Consider the following 18,946-nt stretch of genomic DNA (forward strand, 5'->3'; position numbering starts at 1 on the left):
ACTATGGGCCATTTCGCACCCTTACCTATAATAAATACCATTTAAAAATTTACGATTAGCTACAGTTTCAAAACCCTTAATTTTCTACTTATTTACTATTTGCTACAATTTTTACTATTTAAAATTTATCATTTCCTACCTATTTACTATTTGCTACAATTTTTACTATTTAAAATTTATCAAATTTTAATTATAGACTACAGGGTTTATCATTTCCTTTTCAAACTAAAATAATCTATCTTACAAAATACATACTATTATAACTTAAACTAAAATAATCTATGCATTAAGTTCAAACTATTAGAATTCAACTATAACCTAATATTAATAATTCACTCCTTATCCCAAACACCTCTAAATATCTAGATTCATGAAATAATAACTACAATCCAACTGACCAATTTGTAATTAATTTCTATAACTTCTTTCTTTTGGTTAATAAATTATTTTTGAAAATACTCTAATTTTCAATCATGTTTTTAAACATTTAACTTAAAGAAATTCATAAACATTTCTTTAAAGATACCAATGATTTTCATCCATATGAAGGTATTTTGAAAGTTAAGGATGAGTTTTGAAACCAAGTAGGAAGTTTAATAGTATTTTCTATAAATCAAGCTTTATTTTCGCTGTTAATTCAAAAGTTCTTAACTTCAAACATGAGAAATCTGAAGTCAACAAAATTGTGAGTTTACATGTCCCTTTATTAGTTTCTTGTGTGGCCTTACTAAAGCCTTTACTAACTACTGTAGACATTTGGGCCGAAATAAAAGGCCGAGGTCTCCGCCCAACAAAGCATTGAGCAAAATGGACTTTCAAACATAAACTAACACAAACAAAATTACGGCATTGAACTCACATCCAAATGCAAATGTGTGAGGAGGCCCTTATCAATATTAAAATCTCCCTTCAGTCTTTATTGGCTTCTTCATGTGTGTCTTCTCCAATTTAAATGATGCAAATGCAGAACTCATCTGGCTAGACTCTTCCCCAAAAGTGCATGGTTTACGTTGAAGTTGCAAAGAAGATTGCCTCAATATATCAAACAGTGAACTCCCTGATTTAATTTCTTGTACACTGTTCTGTGCACTTGGTCTCACTTGAGAATAACTAAACTTAGCTGAAGAAATTCTTGTAGATTTAATTTCATTCTGACCCTGCAAAGTCAAGTTAGTTATGTTGTTAGTTGGACCATGCTCGTCCAAGGAACACTTAATCGGTTTGAATTGAACTTATCAATGATGAGATCAAGTCATATAATGCCTCTCAAGTCATCTAGAAGTAACATAAATATATACGACTGCTTCAGCATCCATATTGTTATAAACTTATAACTAGAGCTGACCTGATCAGAAGATTCCTCCATTGTTGGAATTGCACTCCTGCTGTTGGTATCATCTCGACCGAAAATGAATGAACGACTGCTGGTTGATGATCCATGCTTATGGGATGAAGAAAGAGAGAAATTTGAACTTCGGCCTAAGAAAGATGACTGCAATAACTTATGTTAGCTTTACAGAAGATGAGGTCATTTTACAATAGAAATGAAGGTTTTGATAGCTAATGCATTTTGGAACTCAGAGATTATGCATACAGATACCTTTGAAGATGTGTTCTTGCCTACACCGGTTAGTGGAGGGTCTGAAAACACTGCATAATGCAGGATAATACATAAGGATAAAGGATGGCAGATTTTGTGGATGACGAAAATAAGGTGAAGATCTTACATTGTGCTTTGGGTTTCTTCTTTACATCTGGTACAACATTCAGCTTCTTGATAAGGCCAAAAACTTCTCTAGTGCTCTCATCCTCAGCAGGCGAGAGAAATGTGGATTTTCCATTCTGTTTCAAACCAATGATTAGATCATCATGTGAACTATATGGTTGAACGATGAAAAGACAAGTAAAAGACTTCGTTCATGAAAGAATAGCTCAAATCTCACAGCTTTATCAAATACATGTTCTCTTTCTAGCCTCCTTTCTGTTTCCTCATCATCAGACATGTACGGATCATCTTGATCCGTATACATTTGAGGAAGCATTTGCTTTACTTTTCTAATGTTCATTCGAGCTACATCCAGTGGAAGAGAATCTTCTGCATCAGCTTCACAAAATTCAAAATCATCATTTTCTCCCTCATTATTTTCATCTTCCAGTAAAGATGGTTTAGTAAGTTTTGAGCCATATTTCAATTTCTGTAGAAGATTTTCTGTTCCAGCAGCATCTTGCTGTTCAAGCCACTTCTGATGAAGCTTATTGCGTTTTTCATTGTCTAATGGATTTTCTTCGTAAGCAGTTGCTATCATATCTTGAAGCTCTTCTAAATCAGCGTCATCATCTTCCTCGTCATCATGGAAGCGCATATCATGGTCACTGTCATCTTCTTCCTCGGCTTCATCATCAACAAAAGCTTTAACAGGATCCCCGCTTACTGATGAAGGCAAGTCCGACAAACCATGTGGATGTGGATTAACATTCTCCTTGTCATTATCCTCTTCTTCATCAGAGCTATAAAAAGCAAAATTACATAAGCTTTCTTGAAAACCAACACTAAACTTTATCAATTAATTAGATATGGCCCTGCTTAATATTCATGTTTTTCGATATTAAGAGAGTAGGAACAAAAACCAACATGCAATTGCAAACCAAAATATCATGAATATGTCAAATGAGTACTATGCAATCAAATTTCCAATCACGTAACATTCTTACTCGTCAAGCGCTGCAGAATCGAGCCTTAAATCCATTGCCAATACCGATGGTGTGAAATTTTCTTGCAGATGACTGCTGGATGTCTCGTTCAACACATCATCAAGAAGAGGAGATTCAAGCTTTAAATTCATTGCCAATACCGATGGCGTAAATTTTTCTTGCAGAGGATTTTTGGACATCTCGTTTGATGCATCATCTCCAATGCTTGTTTGGGAATCAGAAAAGAGTTCCTGGAACATGAAAAACAAAGTACTTATCCTGAATATATATGTGTGTACCTGCGTGAACGCGTGTGTAAAAGGAACATTGTCACAATTCACGGAATGAAAATACCTGAGTGTCGTTAACAGGAGCCCGAAATGGTTCTGTGACCTCATTATCAGTAGCCTGTATTTCATAAAGGCAACAAGTGAATCAAGTCAGTTGCACATTTGAAATTCTAACTTCAATGCACTTGAAATTTGAGAATCCTTAAAGCAAAAAAAAAAAAAAAAAAAAAAAAAGAAATACTACTAACAACAATTTGTTATTTAGGTCAAATTAACAGGCAATAAAGAAAATGGCATGTAATTTAGCTTCTTTCAAGTCTTAGTTACTGTAATGACTCAGCCAGAACTAGCCAATACTTCCACCAATGTAATTGTTATTCCTAAGAATGTGATCTATATATTTGAGACATTTTAATTGATGTACCAAAGAAATAATACAAGTTTGTTCAAGGATAAACTAATTTAAACTTAATAATGGTATGAGAAGGGGAGGTGGAAGCCATCTAACCCTTTCCCTCTGTGGGGGCATGTTTGTCCCATTACTTCGTTCATGTATACACATTGTATCTTTTTTATTCTCCTCATCGGCAGGATGCTTATCCATATCCCCACATTCTTTTTCTACAGAATCCGCCCTCCCTTCTACAGACAACCTATGCTTGGTTACAACCTTTGTGAACTGATAATTGTCATCATCTTCGTCGTCGCAGTCTAAAATGGTATTCTCAATATTGATTGATCTGCATAAATAGTTATTACTTAAGTTCACAGTCTAAGCATAGATGTATGACTAAGAACAGGATACCCACTTCGTAGAGAGCTCAAGCTTCCTTCGTCGTATCTTCTCCAAAACTGAAGATATCGGCTTCTGAACAACTGGCATGGGCTTGAACGCCGCTCCTCTAGTATCTAACAAAAAGAAAAAATCAACCTTGAGAATGCAAACGAGGAACTGTGGCTTAATATTGGTCTTTCAGAGGAATCATGAGACGATTGTGAGAGTTAGTTCTACAAATTACCTCGCAAAAGTCGCTGAGATTCAGCACGGAGTTGCACGACGTATTCTCTTCGCTCCTGACAAAAATATAAGCAATGAAGTAAGCAAACACTGAGAAATTTAGGAAATATTGATATAAATTACCACGGTTAAGTACATCGGAAGTTTTCATACCCTCTCAAGAGTCATTTTGGAGACCGCTGCCTGGTTGAAATCTCCAGGCTCTCCACTACTCTTGAGTCTTTTGTTCTTCGATTTCCTCCTCTTTGCTTCTCTCTCGTCCTCAAACGCGTCCAAACTTGGCCGTTTCTTCTCCAGTTCATCCACCAGTGCATCGCCATTTTCCATTCCCATCCCCGGAATTTGATCTCCACCTTTTTCATCAATTCCAGCCACAGCATCAAATTCCAAGCCCTTGTCCACTCCAGAATCGTTTCCCTCACCATCCAGACCAAGACTAACTTTTAAATTACCACCATCATCCAAACCCGTCGATCCAGATCCCGATTGTTGAAGGTCATCGGAGTCATCCAGATCTTGTCCTTTCAACTTATCGGAATCTTCCGCTTCAGACTCCAGTGCACTCAATTCACGAATCTTAAAGCCATCATCAAACCGATCATCAATCCTCGAAAATTCCCCCAACAATCCACCGGAAAATTGATGATCGGTCTTCCGCAGATCTTCGGAGAAACCAGTAGCTGCTTTCTTCAACCGCTTCAGCTTCCTGCCGGAAACCAGAGGGGAATCGACCTGAGGAGAGGAAAGCAACTGGAAATCGTCGTCACTGTCCATCGTGTAGGAGCGATTACGGAAAGAAAATGGAAGATAGAGAAGTAAGGAATGAAAATTGGGGAAGCCGCTAAGAGAGAAAACTGTAGTGGCGGCAAAGGGAATTCGAAAAAATTTGTGAATGAATGGCTCGAAAGGCAAAGTGTTGAGTGAAGTGAGGCGTATTGTATTATTTATTTATTTATATATATATATATAGTGAAATGAGAATGGGCAAAAAATAAGCAAAGTAGAGAGAGCCCGCCAAAATTACGTGTTCGTTGGACGACTCCACGGAATCTTTTGATGATCTGTCGGTCATAAATGTACAAAGACATCGGCCCGGCCCAGTTGTTTCTCCTTTTTTTTTTCTTCTTTTCTTTTCTTTTCTTTTTTTCTTTTATGTTACTTTCTTTAAATATTATTTAACTTTTCATAATTTTACTTATTTTCTCTTTTCTCTTTAATATATATATATATATAAAGAGTTTATGGTGCCTTATGTGATTCTACTTGAGATTGGATCGGTTGTTAAGTATTTACATATGGGATTATATTTTATTATGTATTAATATTTTATTTGTGATTGGCTTGATGTAGATTTATTTCACATAAACTTATTATTAGAAGGAAAAAAGGGGAGGATGGCTATTTCCCCATTAATCTGTCCTATATTAAAGAAAAAAAAATAAAGTTATTATACTCAATCTGTCCTATATTAAAGAAAAAAAAAATAAAGTTATTATACTCTAACTATTTCACTATAAATAAAAAATAGTAAATATAATTTCAAAAAATAAAATATAAGAGGAGTAGAAAATAAAAGATAGCAAACATTGTTATTAAGAGAAAATAGAGAAAAGGTTGGAAATAGTAAATACGGTGATTTAGAAAAAAGAGAGGATGATTAGGAAATAACAAATATGATAGCAAAAAAGAAGTTATGAGTAGTAAGAAATAATAAACATTGTAACAAATAGAGATTTGAAATAGTTATATTGTAAATCAGCTCTATGGAGCGAGTTAGTTCGATCCACCTATTTGACGTCTATTTTCTTTGATTGGTCTTTTACAGTTAAGCAACATAATCTAACTACAATTGATCAACCTTTTCTTTAACCACAAACTGAGTCCTAAGCTATGTAGAAGTTGATAAGTTTTCGATTTGAAATAATATAAAAAAAAAATTGAGTTGTAAATAGTTATAATCTATGATGAAATTTGATGGGCACATCCTAATTTGGAAATTTTTCTTAACAAAATTTAATAATTAAGATCATTAATCTTGCTTTAAATCAATCTTGTTTTATTTCCTTATGAAGGCCGAGAGATATCTTACTTTTTGTTTTTGTAAGATTATTCTCTCTTTGTTTTGTTATATTTGGACTATAAATATATATATATATTTTGATCCCTAAGATAATGAGATTTATTAATCAAATCATACAGTGAATGACAAAGCATGTGGGTACTGGCAAAGTTAAATTTCTTCATATTGTTGTGCAAGTGTAAGTGGCATGTGATAGGTTTTATAATGAGTTTATTTTTTCTTTTAAATTAATAATAATTAGTAGCATGCAATGCATATTATTTGCCTTAGAAGTTAAGTTTGACCCCCAAACACAATTTCATAACGACAGCTTGAGTCAAATTGGATTGTTCACGTGAATTTTTCATTACCTTATATAGTCCATCCCTAATATAATTATACAGTGCCAAATCATCACAAAGCAGGGGTCCAAAAATAAACTCTGCTCAGAATTTTTCACGCTCGGTATTTTTGGCATCCAAATCAAACATAGCTTAGTCTATAAAGTACCAATTACCATATGAAATAAGATGGGTTCATTCTTTTGATCTTGCTTCCATTGATATTAATCTTCACATTTGGTATTGGAGAAATGGTGAACTAAACAATCCATTGTTTTATTGTGGAATGACCATGACTTGAAAGCAATTGTAAAATCATCTCATGACGGATTCTTCTCAAGGTTACCAAGACATTTTTGATAGATAGACACATCTCATAAAAGAGTTGGAACTAAGAAAAACTTCCCTAAGGAAGAATTAGAGAGATGGAAAACAGAAAAAAGATGAAATATGTGTTTCCAAATGTCGAGTATCGGTCTTATCTATATAGGAAAAATTCAAATATGTTTCATACTAATTTGTAAAGAACATCATAAAATAAACATAATCAAATTCCACATTTTATAACATTTAAGTAAATTGGTGAGAAATTCAGTGGCAACCAGAACTTAACTCAAATGGCATCCGAGTATATTATTGTACTAAAGAAAATCTAGTTATTAATTCTAACACTCTTTATGTTCAAGAACTTTCCTCAAACTATATATATCAGCAGATTCAGTACTTTATTGGAATTCAAGTTCATTCAAGCAAAACCCTAGATTGTCTTCTAGATCTTGGTAAGGAAGAGCAGAAAAAAATAAAATAAAACAGAGTAATTTTTTTTATCTTCTTTATTCAAATTGATAATCTTTCGGCGACTAAATAAAATGGCAGAGCATGAGCAAAATGAAAGTGGCAATCGCTTGAAAAGAACTGCTTCTTATGATTATTGAGGTGTATTTTAACTTTCAGTGCACAAAGTATTTTCAGATTCAATCATCAAAATGTATTCAGGAAACTCCACAATAAATCACAACGGGAATTTAAAAGGAAGATTGATTTAAAAATTACACTTCGAAGTTCCATGTCGATTCTGCAGTTACTTTTGGCCTTTTCGATTCATCTGCCATATTGACCGATGCTACAACCTACACAAAAAAAGATAGGGTAAAAAAACCTGACATGAGAATCCAACATAGTGACTAGCATTCAAATCCACTAAAAGGCATCACTCGGGTTGTGGAATAGTGCGTTGTTAGAATATGTCTCAACTTGAACAAGTATATTGAAATGGTACGATCAAGAAATACAGACTAAACCAAGTTCACGGTCCTTGGAATTTGGAAACCTTCCTCTTGAGCATACTAACTCAAGACCTGAACCACTTAACTAATGCCTACCTTCACTCACTCGCCCTCCCTCCCTTCATTTATAATAAGATTCGGTAACTAGATTTCTACCTAATTACCATTATACTCCTTAATGCTATCGTACTAATATTCTTATCTGGGTACCTAACACTCATCAACTACCACCGAGCCGATAACTGACAGAGGTGCCAGCCACTATATTTTTATCCCAGAATATAATACTTCTACTTTTGTCACCAGGGGTAAACAATCTAGTTTCGAAGTGATAAAACAAAACCAGTTCCATCGAAACTGCGTAACCTCATCTGGGAAACCACCACTACAAGCCTGCAGGTATTTGGCCTCTTCTAAACTACTCCATGTCAGTGCATCCCCAACGCTTGCACGTGGCCTACTCATAAAATTCTCTATATGGAAACGCTTTCATCAGCCATTTTCCAACAAAGTATTGGTGTTTAAAACTTCTTAATACACTTGAAAAAAAATTGTGGTGAACCCTTATCTTGTAACTGCTGGTACAGAATGCGTTTCATCTGAATACATAATTCAAAACGGTATTGTGAAACTCTGCCCCAACTATTAATCTATTGACTACTTCAAAACCAAGTAACACTTAATGATTTTAGAAATCCAGATCCCACCTCGAAGACCGAAGATCCTGTTTGTTTGTTTACCAAGCACCTGTGCATCGCCCAGACTACATGTCTTGAATTTCCTCAAGCTCCCACGTGGAAAGGGGGATTTTCCAAAGATGAAATGATAAAATCCCCAAATAACACTCGCAATCACCACAGACCAAACATAATTGTATTTTCAAAAAACACTAATCAAACATCAGATTACCAGATGTAAAGTCTCAGTGGAAAACCAAGTACTTGATTTAAAACCCAGTGTCTCATTTACATAAGCTGACACCGGGCAAAGATACCAATCTAATGGAATATTTTTTTTAAAGGTCCAGGGGAATACTTGACCATATTTAATAGATTATCAACTATTTACGGAACAATTAAAAATTCTCAAAGAACTCCTTGATTCTCAATTTCCTGCAAGGAAGTCTCCGTTCCATTCTCTTCAGAGTCATAGTATCAAGGCCTACTCCCAATAAACCATAAGGAGATTTTCGAGCACCCCAAAATTGGCTCTCAGAACCTAAAACATTTCAGTTCACTCATTAAAGCTTTCTGCCTGGGGGCTCGAATCCATGAACATAGAGAACTTCCCCTCAGAAATATCCCAATCCTTTACTAGAAGGATTGCCCTCTGGGGCTCTTTTCTTTCATTATTGGGTAATGATTTTCTGGATTGTGAATGTTTGATTTTACCCTCAGCTGAAGAAACAATATTCATAAATTGTGTAGCTCTTGGAACTTACAGGGGAGACATTCTTTCAAATTAAGTGTCGACTGTTTGGCCAACGCGTAAGGATAATTATTAGGATGTGTTCATCAAGAATTTGACAACTAGAGTTAAATTCCATCTTAACTGTACCAAGAAAGTGCATTTTACATATATGGTTGGATAAAACTACAATATATCAAGGTCCTCAATAATGGTTTATCCATGGTAATCTTCCCTGTTCAGACAAAGTACTTGAAATGAAACGTCATATCCAGAAATTTAGATCTACGAAACAAACAAGCAATCAAAAAGTACAGAAATATAATGACAAAATTACCAACCTTGAAATTTCCGCTTGACTTCAAATTCCTTGTCCATTCTAATCCCAGTACCTTAGATGTCGTCTGGTACGTAGCCTTGAATACATCATCACCATAAACCTTCCTTGAAACAGCAAAGTCCCACGAATTCTTTGCAACATCGTAAGAAGGTTCAAAAGTAGTCGCCCCCTCGTGCACGTAGGTGTACTTCAATTTACAATTTCCTGACCCAAGAGTATGATTAGCAGAAACCTTGTTAGCCGAATCAAAGACTAGAGTCCCGTCGAGAATTGTTCTGTTATCGGCCCAACTATGGATGTAAGTCAAATTCAAAGGCTTCTCCGCTACCTTCACAGTATTCATAAACTGAAAGCGAAGGTCCTGTACAATAGCATGCAATAAAAAAACAAGTTAGCACGAGATTGAATTTGATGATGCGAAGAAGGAAAATGAATTCTAGAGAAACCTAACTCAAGCTTCCAGCAAAATAATCGGATTAAACTAAAAAATTTCAATACAATGAATCAATTTCACGTCCAGCCTAAACAATTACATACTCCAGCTTCCAAAAACACCGTGCCAAATTTATCATAGATTAAACCAAATGGTTCGTTCTGGTAATAGGTAAGATAGACAGCAACCAAATTGCAGTCCTAACAAGAAGTTTCACTTCGTGAAATTCTACGTCATCTGAACTCGAATGCATCAAAGAGCCATAAGAATCTTGAAAAACTGAGGAGTCAGCGTACCTTTTTGGGGACATTGTAGTCGACTATGAAGAAGCCTGGTTTCTCGACGGAAAGAGCAAGGCCGTTCAAACTAGGACCGTTGATGATTGTGGCATCGGTAATGGATGCTCGAAGCTTGACATCACCGGCGTTAACAGCCAAAGTAGAGGCGGCGCCGCTTTTGTCAGCGTCGTACTTGGTCTTCAAAGTTGCCTTCATTGGGGAAGGAGATAAGCGAGGTCTAACCCTGTCTCGATGCCAAACAATATTTTCACTTCTTTTTTCTTTTCTCTATTCATTTTAAAGCTGCTGCCTTGGATGCTTTTTCCAACCAAACGGTCCGAACCAATTACACCTAAATTTTATACTCTGTCTAAAAAATAACTCTCTTCTAATTTTAAAGTAAATTAGGAAGATCAATCTAATAAAACATCCAACTATTTACTAACTTCCGTTTTCTCACCCCAATTTCTTTCATCATTTTTCTTCTTTTCCTCTTTTTTTTGCTGCGACTTCTTTCATCGTCTTTCTTCTGTTTAGTAAACTATTGTTTACCTAAGATAACAGAATTTAAAAAATTGTGTATAAAAAATCTTGAAAAAAATCATTTACATTGGAGTAGTCAAATGTAAACGATCCTCTAAAAAACAAACCAAGCATGGAGATAAATCTAAATGATTGCGTACCAAAATAATTAAAAAAATCGTTTATCCAAATCTAAACGGTATTAAAGAATCTTGAAAAAAAATAAATGATCGTGTAGACAAATCTATATGTAAAAAACTAAACTATCGTGTATCAAAAGAATTAAAAAAAATCCTTTAGCAAAATCTAAATAATCGTGTACCAAAAGAATCTTGAAAAAATTTGTTCAATCAAATCTAAACGATCATGTACTAAAGAATCTTGAAATAAACGATCGTTTAAACAAATCTAAACGATCATGTAAAAATAATAAACGATCGCGTACAAATTTTTTTAAAAAAATCGTTTAGCCAAATATAAACGATACCAAAAGAAAAACGATTTGCCTACCCAAATCGATCCTGTAACTAATTTTAACCCTAACCAAATTTAACTACCGTATAACCAAATTAAACCATAGAATTTAAAAAATAATTAACAAATTAAATGGCCAAATCTAAAAGCTCGTCTACCAAACAATAGCCAAATCTAAACGATCGTGTATCAAATATATTACGCGTGTGTTGTTGTAACAAATATATTACGGGACATTTTTTATATTTTACATGGTGCGCCTGTGGACTTTTTCTATTTTTGAAATTATTATATACCATGTGAATAATTGTTCTAATATTCTCAACGACAAAAAATATATAAAAAATCCAACTTTAAGGTTTACAATCTCACACAATTTGAAAATAAGAAAATCTCTAAAAACTTGCAAAATAATACATATTCAAATAGGAAAGATTATGTACATGGCAATTAACAAATGCTCAATTACTAAAGTTGAACTTTGTTAAAACATTTGTGAGTTTTAAGTTCCTCTTGCTACTTTCATTATTCTCTTTCTTTTTCTGAATAATTTATGTATATTTATAGAAGGGGCTATGAGACATACACATATCAAACAGTTAATAATTAGAAGAGATGGAGGGGAGAAAAATGAGAATAGTGTTACCTCAAGGTGATGGGCGTAGATCAACCACAAGAGTTAAAACCTTTTTTTGTTTCTTTGGATAAAGAAACTAATACAACTTTTGAAAGTTTTGAGATATTTTTTTGGCTAAATTATAAACTGTCATTAAACTTCCAAAAGGAGTTTAAAAATATATTTATTGTTAACTTTGGATAAAAATCATTAAATTTTTGCTTTAAAAATATTTATAAACTTTGAAAAGTTTCAAAAAGTCTCTTTAAAAATATTTTTGTTTACCTTCTTACGTTTCTTAAAAGCCAAAAATGTTCTACAATAGAATTTCATTGAAAAGATGAATATATTTATGAAGTGTTCTAATGCATATTCATCGTAATATATGTTTGAAAGATAAGAAGATTGAGTATATATACGCACACATATGTATACATACCTTATCAAATGTGTTCTACCACAAAATTCAATCGGAATGAGATTAAGGTTTGATACATTTTTTCACCATCTAACGTGAAAAATTGAAAAAAAAAAATATATAAAAGATAGCACCTAAAGAACTATAAACGATCTACTTAAAAAAATAAGAACTAAAAAAATCTATAGATGACATACCTTCTTACATTTTTCATTATCGAATGTGTTCTTCGAATTCCATTGAAATGATTAAGGATTGATAAATTTTTCAAATAGATTTAAGTACAGCACCACTTCGAGAGTTACAACCCCTAATTTTAAAATGCACACATTCTTCTGATGACGTAATACACCTGTCAAGAGTTCTCACATATCTTCTGACGTTTACCAACAACGCGTCGAAAGATACCCTATAAAGTTAGTTACACGTTGGGAGTTAAGATATCTCCTGACTCCACATCTATGCTCAACACGTGGAAAGAGTTCAAGGGAGACTACCACATGCATTTTAAGCAGTTCAACGATCCTGAACAAGCACATGTTCACCCACCAAACAGATTGGTGATGTTTGAAAGATTAACACTTCCTCTGTGATCACTACTTGAGTCGATAATTTTAGGCGATTTACATCTTTTAATGTTTCTTCACTTACTTCATTTTGTTGTTTGTATGTAACATTTTTATTGTTTGCATGTGAGAGCAATCAAGGACCAACAAGGATGCTAGAGCGAAACAACCTTACAACTATTGTAGCGAGTTCAAGTCGTTCCTACAATGATAACATGAGCTTACTGAACAACAAGGTCAACCAGCGGACCGTGTGAAGTTGGTTAAAGAAACACATACCAATAGAAGTGACTAATTCGTTTCACAAGCGACTGCAGATGCGCATGTAAGTTTATGAAAACTTTTTTTTTTTTTATTTTCTACTTTTCATTGTAAGTTCATAACTTAACACTTTTGGTACAACATCAAATGCAGGAACTCTAGTCCCAACCCACTTTGAAAGGTTCTCAACCACTCTCCAAGGATGAAATATGCGAGACCGTTTTAAGTAGACGACCGAACTACTCAAAAGGTCTTGGTTGGGGCTCCAAGCCCAAGTCCTAGAATAGGGTAGCAGTTCTTCGTCTTCATATTTGCAAGAAATGCACTCTAGAGAGGTTAGTGAACTAAGGGTTGTATATGCATTATGTGATATATCTTGGCCTAATCTTGGGAGAAATCATCACCAAGATTACCCCATAAATGCATGTGCAAAGCAACAAATCTCTAGACTCATTTAACAAACTCGGAGAAATTTCTTCAATCTCGAATGAGATTCTTTATCTACATGAGCCCTAATTAATGAAACTGTCGAGATTCATCGAACGAAACCTTCTGCATTAACTTAAAATCAAGTTCTATGTTCAACTACAACAGAAAACCAACTACATATTTTCCCACTTGCCCCAAATTCACAGAATACTATAACAAAATTTAAAATCCAGTCCTAGACTATGAAATCATCCAAAGCAAATCACTTTCATAGATTTAAGCTTGAGGGTGACATCTTGAAATTTTGGTGTGCAAAAATAAGTCAAATCTCTTCAATTTCGGGAGCAAACACGTTTCATCTTTGCTAGAATGAGCATGGGCTTTAGGGTTTACAAATATCAAATGTTCGAGTTTCCAAGGGTATTTTGGTCAATTGAGAATACCCTTTATTTTGAAATTTAAAAACAAAGTCCAAAATCTCGCTGCCAAGTCCAGCCAAGATGAACCGATAAATTATGTTGAAATGATATTTTAACATTTGAGAAGAATCTTGATGTCGAGGTTGGCCGAAATTGATCGAGAAAAATAAATTTATGAACTTTTAAAAAGTGTGCTACTTTTGAATTGTAAAACAAAAAAACGTGCTACTTTTGTTAATTTCTCATAGAATAACCAGGAGGAAATAAATATACGCTAAACTATTGACTTAGAAATTAGGAAAATTGTTTTATTAAAAATATAAAAACTATTAAAAATATAAACAAATATAGTAAAATTTTGCTTTCTATGATAAATCAGGATAGATTCAAATAGACATCTAATCGACTATCTTAGTTTATTGCAATCTATCATAAATTAGAAGTAAAATTTTGCTATATTTATAAATAATTAGTTAGCACATTTTTTTTATTATTTGGAAACATCACTAAAATTCATCTAAATTGATTCATTAATCGATGTTCAGAATTTAAATTGATATTTAATTTGTAGTTCTAATTTGGATAATTATTGTGAGTAACAATTTTAGAAATAATAATCAAGTTTATAAAACCTTTTTAAGAAATTTCAAATATAACAAAGTATATTAGTGATAGACCAATATTTAGAATATGATCTATTAATGATAAATTCTTATAATTTATAGATTTTGACTGATTTAACTATATTTATAATTTTTTAAAAATGTTGCTACATACGTTAATACTTTAAATTTAAATTTAGTTGCTATGATTAGAATGGTCCCTTCTAGCATAATATAATCTCAAATTTGAGGGTCTCGACTAAATAAATCTGGCAAATCATGGATACATACAAAAGGATAGATACACAACATTAACTATTATACACACACCTAGAGAGAGATGTATTAATAATATTGATATTCACATAGTTATACTTAAAAAAAACTTTATTTAAAAAAAAAAAAAAATAAGACTTCCTATTTAAAGCCTGTAGGGATCGGCTTTAGGTAACGCTTTGGCCAAATTTCTTGTGTTTTGGCAAATATGGACGGGAATTCATCTGCCGCCCATCGTCATGGAATTCAAGACGTTTCCATTTCTGATTTTTTTCCTCCACAGTTCGTTTCTTCTCTTTTTGATGAGTATCTTCTTTTGTTCGATTATGTACCTGAACTATATTATCAAATTGGGATGAAACATAGATGAGTTTTGATCCGAGTATTTAAGATCAGATTATTAATTCTTGTTGTAGTATTATTAATTATCTCTTAAATTATCTTAATCGATCATGATGATCTTTTTTTTCTTGTGTGATTTTTGGTTGATAGATTCTCAATCTTCCAAACAAAGAGACATATCTGCGAATCTTGATCATTCAAGAATTAGTTAATTTTGTTTATTTGGTCCTTGAATACAATTTTATCGATTCTTTCTTGTGTTCTTGAATAAAGCATGCGTTATCGATTCTATATGGATAATGAAATAAGGCAATAGAATGCCAAACTCATTGCTTTCCATGAATTGGGTATGCAGCCCAACAACATGCCTCTTTGCAAATCGGAGATCATTTGGTGTATTCGACATTCCAACTCCAGGTATAATATGATTACAAACTTTTTTCTCCTATCTTATATATTTAATATTATTGAAATTAGATCAAGATTTAATAATACTAATTCGAAGATTATATATATATATGTATGTATATATATGTTTAGTCCTGTTTTTATCTAATCCACGTTCTTTTCAACCACTCTTTCAATTTAGGCTCCCCACATTATCCAAATTTTGATCCAGCAAAGAAAAGAAAAGAAAATTAATCAGTTACTAATTTTGCTGTTGCACAAGGTATAAACACTATGATCATATCTTTATATTTTAATCGTTAATTACAAATTCATATATTGTATTCAAATAAATTTCTTTACTGTTGTTCAAACTATAATGCTTTGTGATCATATCTTTTTCTTTTAATGTTAAATTACTAATTAATTAATATTGTTGTACAAAGTATTAATACAATATTTATTAAGGTTTTTGAAATATAATTCTTGGCTATTGCAAAAATTAGAGTATATCCATATTGTTATCATATCTTTATCTGTAAATGTTGAATTGTTTATTGATTTTTGAAAATTTTATGAGTACTGATGAAGCTTTTTTCCACCTACTTTTTCAAGGGATTGCGGAAGATTATTTGAAGGAAAAATGTGGAATTTGATGTCATGTTTGGGGTTCTCTGTTTCCATATTGGTCCTTGCTTGTATACAGAGTATTGTAGGTGAGCATCACATTAACTTTATATTAAGTTCTCTTCTTCAAATTATTCTTTTTGGTTTTTGGGTTATGTATTTATGGTAATTATAAAATTCATTACACTTATTTGTTGTGTGTGTAATTATTTCTAACAAACAGATTGTGGGGATTTCAAACTATAAATGTTGCCGAGTATGTTCAAGATGATGGTGATGGTGATCTAGGTCTATGAATACTTTTAACTTTATGGGTTTAAGGTCCACCAAAATGTATGTTTGGTGCAGCTTAAGGTTCTGAAAAAGAAAGAAATAATTGAACTCATTTGAGTGTAGTTTGGTCGATCATGACTACGAATTTAGTGATGTATATCATAATGGACCTTTGCCATGACGGGTGCGCTTGCTTGGCAGGTCAAAAAAACATTAATAAAATTACATTATTTTGTGTGTTTGGGGAAGGAGATGTCACGCGACTCTCCTTCCCTGTGTTGTGCGTGTCTCTTTCTCTTCCCTCTTTCTATTCATTGTGTACAACACTAATTTGAGGTGGAACAATTACTATTAAGATGAACTCCACCAATATTTATTTGTATATTTGAATCGATGACATTTGATATTATTTATATGACGCAACTCGCCTTCGTATCTTCAATTTATGGATTCTTTCCTTTATAGGTGGTTCTATAATTTAATTATTTTTTATTAAGAGATTTTATTTTTTTAATTCATGCTATTTATTCCTTATTATAACTCCTATTATTTATCAAGGTATGAACACTTTCGAAATAAATGAAATAATGGTTTTTTTTTTTTTTTTGCTTTTCTGGCATATCTGGTCTCGTTGCGCTTAGGTTTTATGTAGTAATATTAAACAATTTAATTTCTAGTTAGTTTGAACACCAGTAACATCTAAAATCTTCATCAAATTAAGTAAGTACTATATGTACAATACTATAAAGCAATTCTTTAAAATGTGAAAATTAGTGTGTAAAGATTCATCTGAAATAATGTTTAAAAACGTAACTATTGAATATAGTGTAAAAATTAAGAGATTTTAGGGATGTGTTCTGAAAATCAATAAAGATAAAATTGGAAAATCATAATTTTTTTTTTAAAAAATCATATTGGTCTAATCTATCCAACAGAATAGATCGTATGCAATCTCCTTTAATTAACTTACTATTTTAGTTTGTGATTAGTTAATGTGGAAGACAAGTTCATGTTTATAAAAAAGAAGAGAATTCAGAGGTGGCAGATTTCACAAAAGGAAATAGAGTGTCAACAACTTTTGTTGGTGTTGAAGAAGAATGATGGTAGTCTTCCATTTTTATGCAGAAAAGAAAGGTTGTGAGTGATTTTTTTTAATTCTTGCATGGAAAAGTTGTGAATTTGTAAGGGTGATTCATGAGCAATTTTCTTGGAATAAAAAATTAAAAGATCAAGTGTTGTAGATGTTTATCTTTAATTTTTTAGTGGAACTTACAAATGTTGTAGAAAAAAGTATGTCACATTGGACGAACCAATATGGAGTATCTCCTTATGCTTTGTTAGTAAGCATCGAGAGATATGTCGGAACTCTTGATGGGTGTCTTAAATCGTCGGGAGAACGGGTGCATTTTAAAATTAGAGGTTATAAGTTTTGATGTGCATGTACTTAAATCTATTTGATAGATATATTTTCATTTTTCACATTAGAACACATTTGATAGTGAAAAATGTAAGAATGTATGCCATTTATAGATTTTTTTAGTTCTTTTTTTTTTTTTTTTTTGGTAAATCGTTTATGGTTCTTTACTTACTATCTTTCATATTTTTAAAATGTTTCACCTAAAGATAGTGAAAAAATGTATCAAACCTTAATTCCATCTCAATCCTTGGGATTGAATTTTGTGGTAGAACACAATTGGTATAAGTATATAAGGTATTTAAATCTTTACATGTATGTATATATATATGTGTGCGTGTATATATGTACTCGATCATCGTATCTTTGAAGCATATTTTGATGAATATGCATTAGAATACCTAATGAACATATCAATCTTTTCAATGAAATTCTCTTTTAGAACACTTTTTGCTGTTAAAAAGTAGACTTTTTTTAGTTTTGATTTTTCATCCCTTACACTACCATGCTGATTAGTTGTGATTTTTTTGCGTACTATTGTGTGCCTTCTTGAATTATTAAGGGTTTTATTTTCAAGAATTTAATTGTTCATAGAGATTTCGTTCGGTTTATTTATTATTAGGCCAAAATACATTTTTGGTCTATGAGGATTCATAATGGACATTTTTAGTCCTTAAGTTTGAATAATGGTTCTAAACCTATTTGACTATTGACTTAACAGTTTGGTGACAAATGATGATGTGTTATTTGATTTTATTAGGTTAAAATGTTATATGGTTTAAAAAGATTAAAGAGAAGAGGTTTTTTTAATAATATAACAAAACGACAAGTTATTTACACAATTTTAGAAGCGAAAAAAGCCCATAGGCCCATAATGCGAAATACCAAAAATACCCCAAAAAACCTGCGATTAATCGTTCCGTGCGCGCGACTAATGTTAATAAACGATTATTAGACGACATCATGTAGAATAATATACAATTGATATACGATCTTGTAAATTACCAAATACATAAACGATCAACAATAAACGCTAAACAATAAAAAAATATTTTAACGATTATCTTTAACGATCACGTAAATTATCTCTAACGATTATCTCATATGTGCATCTGATCACGTTTGAAAATATAAACGACAATCATACACGATTCTGTACATTATATAAACGATAATC

The 18,946-nt window shown here is 32.5% G+C and overlaps 2 protein-coding genes and 1 long non-coding RNA gene across 5 annotated transcripts; 1 reads left to right on the top strand and 2 right to left on the bottom strand.

The window, feature by feature from the left end:
• Positions 1-602: 602 nt before the first annotated feature.
• On the bottom strand, positions 603-4,939 carry LOC103504036 (uncharacterized). The gene is made up of 11 exons (XM_051083212.1): positions 4,153-4,939; positions 4,001-4,055; positions 3,791-3,890; positions 3,490-3,721; positions 3,046-3,099; positions 2,713-2,942; positions 1,944-2,508; positions 1,728-1,842; positions 1,601-1,650; positions 1,346-1,492; positions 603-1,157 (listed from the first exon to the last, which is right to left on the bottom strand). The coding sequence occupies exons 1-11, from the start codon at positions 4,771-4,773 to the stop codon at positions 897-899; spliced, it is 2,430 nt and encodes an 809-aa protein (XP_050939169.1). The 5' UTR covers positions 4,774-4,939; the 3' UTR covers positions 603-896.
• A 2,365-nt stretch (positions 4,940-7,304) lies between these two features.
• On the bottom strand, positions 7,305-10,456 carry LOC103503959 (outer envelope pore protein 24, chloroplastic-like). 3 transcript variants are annotated; one of them, XM_008468364.3, is made up of 3 exons: positions 10,162-10,456; positions 9,434-9,793; positions 7,305-7,529 (listed from the first exon to the last, which is right to left on the bottom strand). In XM_008468364.3, exons 1-3 carry the CDS (start codon positions 10,357-10,359, stop codon positions 7,449-7,451), a joined length of 639 nt encoding a protein of 212 aa, XP_008466586.1. In that variant the 5' UTR covers positions 10,360-10,456; the 3' UTR covers positions 7,305-7,448. The 3 variants fall into 3 exon arrangements, with proteins under 3 accessions (XP_008466586.1, XP_050939170.1, XP_050939171.1); XM_051083213.1 differs by having other exon boundaries at positions 7,305-7,522; positions 9,430-9,793; positions 10,162-10,452; XM_051083214.1 differs by having other exon boundaries at positions 9,430-9,793; positions 10,162-10,432.
• Positions 10,457-14,879: 4,423 nt separating this feature from the next.
• LOC103503960 (uncharacterized) lies at positions 14,880-16,797 on the top strand. The gene is made up of 5 exons (XR_540900.3): positions 14,880-15,008; positions 15,424-15,485; positions 15,658-15,738; positions 16,071-16,171; positions 16,306-16,797. It is a non-coding gene; the product is annotated as an uncharacterized LOC103503960 (long non-coding RNA).
• The last annotated feature ends 2,149 nt before the right edge of the window (positions 16,798-18,946 follow it).

This window comes from Cucumis melo, chromosome 4 (assembly GCF_025177605.1).
Source record: "Cucumis melo cultivar AY chromosome 4, USDA_Cmelo_AY_1.0, whole genome shotgun sequence".
NCBI lineage: Eukaryota > Viridiplantae > Streptophyta > Magnoliopsida > Cucurbitales > Cucurbitaceae > Cucumis > Cucumis melo.